The 11382-nt window shown below is 55.4% G+C and overlaps 1 protein-coding gene across 1 annotated transcript; it reads right to left on the minus strand.

Moving 5' to 3' along the window:
* Positions 1-257: 257 nt before the first annotated feature.
* SLC5A5 (solute carrier family 5 member 5) lies at positions 258-11079 on the minus strand. The gene is made up of 15 exons (XM_021683121.1): positions 10723-11079; positions 9855-9920; positions 9461-9512; positions 9197-9264; positions 8263-8417; positions 7303-7443; positions 7092-7221; positions 5930-6018; positions 5095-5207; positions 4947-5017; positions 4416-4502; positions 4153-4346; positions 2332-2456; positions 1500-1615; positions 258-422 (listed from the first exon to the last, which is right to left on the minus strand). Exons 1-15 carry the CDS (start codon positions 11077-11079, stop codon positions 258-260), a joined length of 1929 nt encoding a protein of 642 aa, XP_021538796.1.
* Positions 11080-11382: the final 303 nt, after the last annotated feature.

Below are 11382 nucleotides of genomic sequence, written 5' to 3' on the forward strand. Positions count from 1 at the left end.
TTCTATTGTACGTAGAGAGAAATCTGGCTTCATTTTGGGGGAGCAGGCAAGGGTGCAGCATTGAAGACTAGGGGCTGGCTGGAAGGGGGCTGGATAAAATGACCTCCCAAAGGCAGGGCTTCACCTCTTTCCATAGGGCAGGGATCCCAAACTCATTTGCATAGGACACAGTCCAGCCAATTGGAGCCCGAGGCTGTTCTGTGGCCTGGGATGGCCCACCCTGAGGTTCCATCCCAGGTGGTCAGTCCCCTGCTGGCTCAGAGGTCTGTCTCCCGAAGGTCCTGACCATGGTCATGTGCACTCCTGGGGGTCCAGGAGCCAGCTCCATTCACCTCCTTCTGCCCCAGGAAGAGCAGGTGGTCCTCGTCAGTGGGCAGGAAGTCAGGAGGCCTCTTGGTTCCAGGGGGCAGTTCCTCAGCATCCTGGAATGAAAAGAGAAGAAAGACACTGTCAGAGATCCATTCTGCTCTGTGTCAGCTCATCCTCCAGATGGGATCACTGAGGGCCTAGAAGGACAGAACCTGGGCAGGGTTGCACAACTGTCCCCTTGGTCAGTGCATCAGCCAGTTCTGTCCCTTCTGCCTCCAAAACCTCCACCCGCTTCTCTCTCTCCCCCAGTGCCCACGTCACCTATAGTCCAAGTCATCAATGCTTGCAAGGATGCCTGCCTCCTTCTCACTCTTTCTGCCTGCTCCCCTTCAAGAAAAGAAATATTTCCCCATAGCAGCTGAAAGGAGCTTTAAAAACACTCCAGCCAAATCCCTTCCCTCTCCATACCTCCCCTTCTCAAGCTTCTGGCCTCAGCCTTTGCTCCTGCTGTACCCTCCATCAAGAATGCCCTTCCCCCAGATCTTCCTAGGGCTGGCTCCTCCTCCTTAGGGGCTCTATCTCTTACCTCTTCCAAGAGGCCACCCTCATCACAGTACCCTGTTTTATTGTCCTTATTACCTGCTGAGATCTTACTTATTTCCAGTTTAGCTTTCATCTGCTCCTCCTAGACAGTGGACAAGAACCCCAGCCCAGAGTAAGAAATGAGAAAATGAAACAGGGATTTCAAAGCAGAGGCAGGTTTGGATCAGGGACAGCATTTTCCAAATTCAGGGCATTCACATAGCAACCACACGACTTTGGGGTGAAGTTGGCCTACCCCCGGTCATGTTTCTTACGTAAGATTTTCTCGAAGTTGACTCACTTCTGAATTAAGTACTTTTATTTATAGAAGAGATTTTAAATCAATACCTTAAAGGTAAACCAGTTTCACCTGCCACAGACTGGATGTAATCCAAGGAAATGAATAGTATGAAATTCTCAGTCTTTGTTGAAGGGTGTAATAAAAAGTGTTGAAGACACGTCAACTCTCACCCAAGCCTTTTCTCTGGAAGACGCTGAGAAAGATGGTGACTCGCCAATTCCCTCCCCTGACTTATGGCCATGCCCAGGGGACCCAAAGTCACTTCAGTGTCCCTCCCCCTGCTCTGGGAGCTAGCCCTGTGACTGACCTTCCCCAAGCTGTCATCCAAGGTAGCCACTTCTTCCTTGGGGGCCACCGATGCTGTCTGCCGTGCAAGATCCCACCACAGCAGCCCAGGACTCAAGGCACTGCGCTTGGTGGGGCCTGTGGGAAAGGGAGATATTTAGTGAAGAGGTGACGGGAACTGGAGAGGGAGGGGGAAGGGAGAGCTCTGATGGGTTCCAATCCCAGATTCGATAATGACCCACTGGGTACCCTGGCAAGCCTCTGCCCTTCTCTGGGCTTCAGTTTTCTCATCTACACAGTGAGGGGATGTAATACATCAGTGGGTGGTTCATTATTTCCCCAGAATCTAGAATAGTGTCTGGCACAGAGAAGGACTCAAGAAAGCCCTGGTGAATGTAAAGTCTGAGACACAGGAAGCAAGAACAGGTACTGTGATCACTATTGATTTCTCTTGATCTCTTTCCACTTCTCAGTGGCATTCAGAATTCCCGGAGGGACACGGAGTGGCTGAGGCCCTGCTGAGAAGATATTTCAGCACAATGGACAGCGCCTCGAGGCTCCACCCCATATCCTCTAGCAACGACTTGGTTTCGGAGGTGGGGGAGACTAGAAAGGCAGGTTGGGGCGGGGGGGGGGGGGGGGCTCAGTTTCTTCTGCCTTCACAAAACGGGACCAGCCCTGCAAGGTGCAGAGTTTGTCCCAAAGGCGACACAGCATAAAGGGTGCTGATGCGTCGTCCAGCACGTGGTGGTCATTTGGCTGACGGGAATGTCCTTCCTCTTCTTCCTGCCCAGTGGGTTGGAGGCAGAGGGATTCACAAGGTGATCTCTGAGAAGGCCATACATCCTGCTTACCTGTCAAGCAGCTGACGAGGGCTCCACATAGAACAGTGCTCAGCGTGCCCAGGGCTCCATAGTAAAGATAGGAAATGGCATAGAAGCTGTCAGCTAAGGCGGGTCGATCAAGGTCCATTTTAGGGCTAGGGGTAGGAGAGGTGTGCATGAGTCCAAAAGCCACTCCCAATCTGTTCATTTCCTCCCATCTCCACTGCCACGGCCTAACCCAGTCTTCCATTATTGCTCACTCAGATGTGTGCAGTAGCCACTTCTCTTTCTCTCCAGCTAACCCACTTCCACCCACAGGTGTTCTCTACACACAGCCAGAGGGAGCATTACTGAAATGTAACTCAAATTACTTCCTGTCACTGCTCACCACTCTCCACGGCTCCCTATTACTCTCAGAATCTACCCAAATTAAACTCTTAGAAGAAAACATAGGTGTGCATCTTTATGATCTTGGATTTGGAAATAATTTCTTAGATCTGTCACCAAAAGCACAAGCAACCCAAGAAAACATAGCTAAATTAGACTTCATCAAAACTGAAATCTTTTGTGCATCAAAGGACACTATCAAGAGATATGAAAAGACAACCCAGAGTGGAAGAAAATATTTGCAAATCATACATCTGTCTAAGGATCTAGTGTCCAGAATACATAAAGATTTAAAGAATATATAAATTATAACTCAACAATAAAAAAGCAAATGAACCAATTAAAAAATGGGCAAAGGGTTTGAATAGGCATTTCTCGGAAAAAAAAAAAGATATAGGGGTGTCTGGGTGGCTCAGATGGTTAAGCGTCTGCCTTGGGCTCAGATCATGATCTCCAGGTCCTGGGATCAAGCCCCACACCGGGCCCCCTGCTCCTCGGGAAGTCTGCTTCTCCCTCTCCCTCTGCTCTTCCACCCCCACTCGTGCTCTCTCACTCATGCTCTCTCTCTCAAATAAATAAATAAAATATTTTAAAAGTGTTTAAAAATAATTTAAAAAGAACTTCTATATGATCCAGTAGTTCCATTCCTAGGTACAAACCAAGAGAAATGAAACCATATGTCCACACCAAAACTTATGTACACATATGTACACAAATGATCATAACAGCACTGTTCACAGTAGCCAAAAAGTGGAAACAACCCAGATGTCCAAGGGATGAATGGATAAACAAAATGTGGTCCATCCATACAGGGAATATTATTCAGCCATAAAAAGGAATCAAGCCCTCATATGTGCTACAATGTGGATAAACCTTGAAAACACCAAAACCAAAACCAAACAAAAACCTTGAAAACATCATGTTGAGTGAAAGAAGCCAGACAAAACAGGCCATATATTGTATAATTCCATTTATAATAAATGTCCAGACAGGCAAATCCATAGCAACAGAAAGCGGATTAGTGGTTGCCAGGGGCTGGAGGGAGGGGGAGATGGGGAGTGACTGCTCATGGAGATATGGGGCTTCCTTGTGAGGTGATGAAAATGTTCTTGAGTTAATGGTGATGGTTGTATAACCTTGTGAATCCACTAAAAACCACTTTTAAATGGTTCATTTTATGGTCTGCAAATTATATCTCAAGAGTAATAATAATAATAAAGAATCAGACCAAATTCTTCTGGCTGGACCTCATCTATCCTTCTCGGCCCACTAAATACACCCCATCCTCACTAAACTAAACCCGACCTCAGGCCCTTTGCACTTTCCCTTCTCTCCACCGGGAATGCCCTTCCTTCACCTCTTCCCAAGCACATTCCTCCTTTTCATTCAAGATTCAGTTTCAGAGCTCCCCTCCCCCACCACACCCTCTCAGGCCACACCCACCCTTCTGAGCAGCCCGCTCACCTGGGGTTCCTGCTGGAGGTGTTGGTGGCCAGGAGCTGGCCCAGGAGGCCAGAGGCGTTGGCTGAGGGCACAACACAGCCGGCAGCCGATGATGGCAGGACTCCCAAGGACTGGGTGCTAGGCGGGTATAGAGTGGCGCCGATGGCCACCCACAGCGAGAGCGCCAAGCCGGTGGCCAGCCCAGAGAGGACGCCCTGGGGGCAGAGCCCAGGTCAGGGGAGAGAGGCCATGCGCCCTCCCAACCCCTAGCCGCCCCCACTCACCAGCGTGTTGCAGGCGGGAAGAAACATCCCCAGGATGAAGGCTCCAAGGAGGGGGCCGCTGATGACTCCCATGACGGTGAAGGAGCCCTGTGAGAAGGGGTGGGGAGGGGGAGCTGAGGGCAGAGCCATCCCACCTCTCCTGGCTTCAGTTTGCTCTCTGGGAAAGCAAGACCTGAGTAATTCCACTGTGGACCTTGAGACTCCGTGCTTGTTTCCCTAAAGGGGATGGGACTCCCTGTCCCTGTCTCTCTCCCCCGTGTTGGAGGCAAAGACACGGATTCTCTCTCCTGACAAATTCTGGTCCCACCTCCGAGCCAGGGCGAGGCCCTCCCTGCCTCCAAGCCACCCGCTCCCCCCACCTCCCACCTCCCATTGCCACCAGGCAGGTGGCTGCACAAAGTTATCAGGCTGGTGGCATCGGACAAAACCCAGTTCTGCCACAAAAAGTAGGACCCTCTCTGGGTTTCAGTTCAATGCAGACGATGCCATGCTTCTTGTGGAGATGGGGCTGGGTCAGGGCGGGGGGCTCACCTGGAGGACGCCTCCCCCCAGCAGCGAGGACAGAGCTGCCACGATGAGACAGGCTGAGCCATAGATGAGTGCTGTTGCAGATGGGGGGTGGCATGGTCAGCGGGGAGATGCCCCCTGCCCCCCCCCAACCCGAGTTCCTCCAACTCACAGAGCCCCTTGGAGACCATTACGAGTCTCCGGGGTGCGAGGCTGGGCAGCCGGGGTTTGATGAGGTCCTCCACGGTGACCGCAGCCATGGCGTTGATGCTGGTGGACGCGGTGCTGAGAGTGGGGTGGGGAGGGTGGTCAACAGGTCTCATCAAGGGACTGGCCACACACCCCCCCCCGGGGTCCACCTGTTGTGGGAGGCCCCAGCTGCTCATACCATTTGACTTGCCAGGACCCCACCCAGCCCAAGGGCAGAGGCATGGGTGACAGAATTCCCCAAGCGTGGAGGAGAAGTCCACCACCCCACCATCCGCGCCCCCAGACCTGAGACACCCCCACGGGAGCAAGGACACCCCTGACCAAGGACACGAATGACACAAGTTCTCATTACACAGCAATCATAGGGTGCTGAGAACTGCTTGGGACCCTGGTCACAACAGGAGCAGGGATGTGCCAGAAGTCACGGAGTATTTGAAAACACTAGAATGTGAGGCCCTTGAGGGCAGGAGTGGGGGACCACTTGGTCACAGCTGTGCCCTGGGATTTAGAACGGCAGTGCCTTGCCTCCCACATATGCACATAGTAGGTGCTCAGTAAACATTTGTTTGGGGGCAGAAGGCAGGAAAGAAAGAAGGGAGAGGGGAGGCAGGTATGGCCCTGCCAGGTGAGAAGAAGGTGAAAACCCCACAGCTGGGGTTCTTGTCCCCAGGGTGTGCCTTCTGCTGGAGCCCACCTGAGCTGCCCACTGGGGACCAAGCAGGAACTGTAATGATGTACATGCCCAGAACGTTCTATCCCACAGAGGGGCAGCTGGGTGAGCAAGGAGGGCTGCTCACCTGAGGGTCCCACTGTAGGCACAGGCCAGAAAGAGCCCAGGGACTCCAGGCAGGTCCTCGAAGATGTCCAGCACCAGCAAGGGCATGTACTGGCGGGGGTGGGGTGGGGTGGGGTGGGGCAGAGTCTGGGGTTGGCATCCAGGACAGCAGCACCCCGAGGACAAGGGATTCTGTCTGTCCTCACACTGCATGTCCCCAGGGCCCAGTGCAGACCGGGCTCACAGTGGGCACTGTGTGTGTGTTTGTTGATTGACTGCGTACCCTGGGATCCCAGTGAGGCAGAGTCCCGCGTCATCTCTGCTTTACTGATGAGGACAGTAAAGTTAATAGGTGCAGTCCTTGGCTGAGGTTGCAGTCAGGCAGTCCAGGAGCTGACCCCAGCGGAGAACAGCAGACGGGACAGCCTTCCATCTTCTGCCGATTCTGAACTGACTCTGAACCAGGCAAGGCTCCTGGCCTTGGTGCTGCCCCTGCTCACCTTTGACCTCAGGCAGTTGCTTCCCACCCACTCCAGCCCCAGTTTCCTCATCTGTAAAATAGGGGCCATGACAGCCTTGGCCTCATCATGTTGAAGGGTTTTATGGGAGACTAACTGCTTGTGAAGGGAACAGCATGAGGCACAGAGTAGGTGCTTAGGTCATGAGAGCTGGTGATTAGTATTATCAACACTATCATTTCATGCTGAACCATGGTCCCATCTCCTCCTTAATATCCCTCAGGGAGGGCCCCTGGGTGGCTCAGTTGGTTGAGCGACTGCCTTCGGCTCAGGTCATGATCCTGGAGTCCCAGGATCAAGTCCCATATCGGGCTCAAGTCTGCTTCTCCCTCTGACCCTCCCCCCTCTCATGCTCTCTCTCTCTCAAATAAATAAAATCTTTTAAAAAAAATATCCCTTGGGGAGTTTCTGACTCTAAATCTGAATGTGCCCCTCCCCTGCTCGCCCACTTCCCCTAAGGCTCCCCATTGCCTCCCAGCCTTGTCTTCCCTGCTCCTTCCAGATCCTCCTCTGTGCCAAGCTCTTGCCTGCCCCTGGACCTCTGAGCAGGCTGTTCTCTCTTCTAGGAATGCTGTTCCATCCTTGCTCCCAGAGATTCATCCATGCAGAAGTTCAGAATGGGGGTGGGGAGGGCAGGAGTGGCCTAGGAGCCTGGGCCAGACTTACCTGGTCCGGGGCGGAGATACGCCCTGCAAGGAGAGGGTCACAGTCTACATAGATCGTGAACATGATGATGCCACAGCCAGCAGCGCTGAGCACGATCAGGAACAGGCCCAGCTGGTTGATGAGCAAGGCCCTAGGGGGAAGGGCAGCCTCAGGCTGGGGAGGGGGGCAGCTGGTCCCAGAGGCCCCCACCCTGCCCCTCCTAAACACTCACAGCTTGGCCTGCTTCTCTGTGCGACAGGCCACATAGCGCTGCACCTGTGCTTGGTTCACGCCATACATTGAGAGCCAGACCAATGTGCCACCCACCAGAAAAGTCCAGAATGTGTAGCGGCTCCGCGGGTCCAGGTCAAAGCTGGATAAGGGTGGGACAAGACAGCCATATGGGAATGCCACATTGACTTCGCCCTCCCCAGGGCCCCAGATGGCCATTCTGAACCTTATGGGCCTTGAGGGGACTTTTGGGGTGGGTTTTGAAGTGTGAGTAGGAGTTTGCCAGATTGAAAATTTATTTATTTACTGAGTCGTCCATGTATGCATTTAAAAACCTTTCTGGGGAGCCTGGGTGGCTCAGTCATTAAGCGTCTGCCTTCAGCTCAGGTCATGATCCCGGGGTCCTGGGATCGAGCCCCACATCGGGCTCCCTGCTCTGCGGGAAGCCTGCTTCTCCCTCTCCCTCTCCCTCTGCTTGTGTTCCCTCTCTCGCTGTCTCTGTCTCTCTCTCTCTGTCAAATAAATAAATAAAATCTTAAAAAAAAAATAAAGAAACAATGGCTGAAAAATTCCCCAAATTGGGAAATATATGGAAATCTTGGGACATGAAGCTTAAAGTCCCCTGTAAGATTGAATCCAAAAAAGACTTCACCAAGACACATTATAATAAAAAAAAAATTGTCAAAAATTAAAAAAAGACCAAAAAAAAAAAAGTGTCTGTGCCCAGCTGGGACCTCAGAGAGTCGTCAGTCTCCAGTCTGGTCTGGGGGACATGGTGGGACAGATGGAGGGATGGGGGCTAGGGCAGTCTAGAGAGGGGAGGCACATGTTTGGTGTGTGGGGAGTCTGGGAAGGGAAGCAGGGAGGGCTTCCTGGAGCAGAAGCATTGGTTGGCTTCTCCCAGGGCAGAGGGATGTCAGCTCCACCTCTTTGCAGGACCCTCTCCTACGGTTTTACTCACTCCATCAGGTTCATCCGGGAGTGGTTCTGGGCAATCTCAAGCATGTGCCTGGGCCCACCCACCAGCATGATCCCGCGGGCCAGGACAACCCAGAAGCCAGTTAGCATCACCACGACCTGGAACACATCAGTCCAGACCACAGCCTTCATGCCGCCCTGCAAGATGTGACAGACAGGGAGGCAGGGGGTCAGATAGGGATCTCTCTGAGGCCAACCCAGTTTGGCTTTCAGCAGTGGCTGGGACTGATGCCTCTCTCTGCCGGTTTCCTCATCCGGAAAATGGTGTTGTTGTGAGGATTTAATTAGTTCGTATGAGGAAAATCTTTGCAATAGCACCTACCACATACAAGTTCAGTGAGTGAATGAGTGATGGCTGCCAGCATTATCATTACTACCATGACGATTGTTCTTAGTTATTGCTTTTACCCTTCCAGCCTCCATACCGCTGCCTTCCCATGGGAGCCCCTTGATTTGCCTTTGGAGAAGCCCCTTCTCCCTCAAAGGCCATCCACTGGAAGCCAATCGACTCCCAGCTCCAGAAATAGCCAACCAGAACATCTTCCCCAGCCCCCCAAACTTCTGTGACTGGTTCATCCTGCACACTGGGGCCAGCCAACCGGAACCCTCCTGGGACGTTTGCCAGCCCATCCTGAAATAGGAACTCACTTTCTGAGCTGATGGGACCCCAAGAGATGGGATAGGGGCCCAGAGGATGCTGTTGTAGCCCCTGGGTCCAGCCAGTCCTGAAGCTAGCATATCCCTGGACTCTCAGCAATAAGCCTTTCAAATGACTTGTTATTAAGATGAGGAAACAGAGGCCCAGCTGGGATGCAGGTTTCCTCAGCAGAAAGGGCAAGTAAGGAGTGGATGATGGCTTCAGGGTCTCCCCCACCCAGTGGGCATGGAGCCCCCACGTGGGGTGGGGTGTCACTCACCACAGTCGTGTAGAAGGTACAGATGGCTCCAGTGGACAGCAGCGAGGCCCAGATGTCCAACCCAGTCACTGCACAAGGAAACCCCTCCACCATTAGGCCTCCAGGCAGGGTGCAAACTTGGCCCCTAGTGTCTAGGGTCTTCATCTCTTCGGGATTCTTCCCTCCCCAAGTCTCTCCTGGGGCTGCCCCTCCCCTCTCCTTCGATCTAGTCTCAAAGGCTTTGCTCCCTCCCGGTCACCCTCCCGAGATCTCCCAGAGTCAAACCTTGATTCAGGATGAGCGCGGGGGCGTAGATCACGATGCCAGTATACAGCACCTATGGGCAGAGAGCCGAGACCGGGTGAGGCCCGCGGAGGACGGGAAGGGGTTAGGAAGAGAATGGTGGTGGCGGAGCTTGCGGTGTCCGGCCAGCAGGGGATCCGGAGCAGGGTGGGGGCGGGGTCAGGCCGGGCGTATGGGGGCGGGTCTTCGGACCGCAGGGGGCGGGGCCAGAAAGGTTGAGGATGGGCCTGGGAAGGGCCTTACAGGATGGGGGTGGGACCCACAGGGCGGGGCCGTGACGGAAGGGGGCGGGCTGCGGGCGGGGCCGACGGAGACCCGGACCCGGGCGGGATCTGAGCCAGACCCTGAGGGCGAGGGCGGGGCCGAGGCCACTCACTGTGGCTACCAGGTACTGCAGGGTCCCGCAGAGCCGCACACCGCGGCTGAAGCGCAGCTCCAGGTACTGCAAGGAGGAGCCGAGGCTCGTGGTCACCTGGACAGGTCCTACCCAGGAGATCGAGGCCTCTGGGGTACTTCACCCGCCCTCGTGGCTTCTGCCCTCCCTCCGGAGGCCAACTCTCTCTCCCCTCTTGCCCGTGGGGGGCCCCCGCCAAGCGCACAGATTCCGATCAGTGTGCCCACACCTGTCTGTGCACACGCGCCATCCCCGCATCCCCGCACACCAAGTGTGCCCAGGAAGACGGATCCGTCAAAGGTGCACGTTCTTCCGCCCCCACTGGTGGCTAATTGGTCCCAGGGGGGTGGTGCCGCTCTGAGTCAACAAGCGGACTCTACACAGCCTGTGGCCAACTGTTCTTGGTCGCCTACTGTCTACCGGTCATGATTTTAATCACTTTACCCCCTGCCCTGGAGGGAAGTCCTCTTATTAGCCCAGTTAGACACTTGGGACGCCCGAGCAGAGTAAGCGGGGAAGTCGGGTTTCGAACCGTTGGCCCCCTGTCCGGCGATCGCTCAGCTGTGCGGGGGGCAGGTTCGTGCCTGTCCACACTTGGTGCACGCCTGGCTCCGCCTTGCGCGGGCTTCCACCGAGGAGAACCAGGACGGCGGCTCCTCTTCCTCGTTCCTGCCCCTCACCCCGCTGCCTGGGGCTACTTCCCAGAAACCTGCGCACCTGTCTACCCCGTTAAAGCCGCAAGGAGCCAGCCGGCGGCCCCCCGTACAGCACGTCAAAGCCCCAGGACCTCCCGGCCACATCCCTGCGTTCTCAGCCAGGCAGGTCTTGCCTCCGGGCCTCTGCCCGGTACCTGGTAGGTGCTGGTGAGGCCCAGGCGGTAGAAGACGGGCATGAAGAGCTGGGCGGTGAGCAGGGAGTTGAGCAACTGTCCCAGGCACATCCAGAGGAACTTGAAGCCGTAGCGGTAGGCCTCGGCGGGCACGCCCAGCACCTGTACGGCCGACATGAAGCTGGCGGCCAGCGAGAGGCCGACGGGCAGGGCGGCCAGGCGCCGGCCCCCGGTGAAGAAGTCCTCGGCGCTGCGCTGCCCGCCCCGCGCCAGCCCGACCCACAGCCCGATGCCTGTGGACACCAGCAGCATGAGGGCGAAGACCGCGTAATCCCAGGCTCCGAACGTGGCCCGCGCTCCAGCCTCGACGACCGCCATGAGGTGCAGGTGCGGGGGCCAAGCGCGTCCTCCGCCCTTCCAGCCACCCCGCGTGCCACCCCCACCCCCCCACCCCCGGTAAGGGAAACTGGCAGCGACCGAGGAGGCAGGGCTGCGTGGAGATGGGAGGATGCTTGGTCTCTGCAGCGAGGCCGCACACCTGTCTCCTTCGGCCCCTGGAGGGAGGGAGCGGAAGGGACTCGGGCGGGGGCTCCCTGGGCAGGGTATCTGTGGATCCTCGCTGCGGTCGTCTGCCTCCCTGTCCCTCCTCTTCGTCTACGCGTCTGCCTCTGCCGTCTGTCC

The sequence above is a fragment of the Neomonachus schauinslandi genome, chromosome 1 (assembly GCF_002201575.2).
Source record: "Neomonachus schauinslandi chromosome 1, ASM220157v2, whole genome shotgun sequence".
NCBI lineage: Eukaryota > Metazoa > Chordata > Mammalia > Carnivora > Phocidae > Neomonachus > Neomonachus schauinslandi.

Coding starts and splice junctions, on each gene's coding strand:
- SLC5A5 (XM_021683121.1), bottom strand. CDS start 11,079: ATGGCGGTCGTCGAGGCTGGAGCGCGGGCCACGTTCGGAGCCTGGGAT. Junction 7,222..7,302: donor ACAGAGAAGCAGGCCAAGCT/GTGAGTGTTTAG, acceptor CCTTCCCCCTAG/GGCCTTGCTCATCAACCAGC. Junction 6,019..7,091: donor GTATCTCCGCCCCGGACCAG/GTAAGTCTGGCC, acceptor CACCCCCGCCAG/TACATGCCCTTGCTGGTGCT.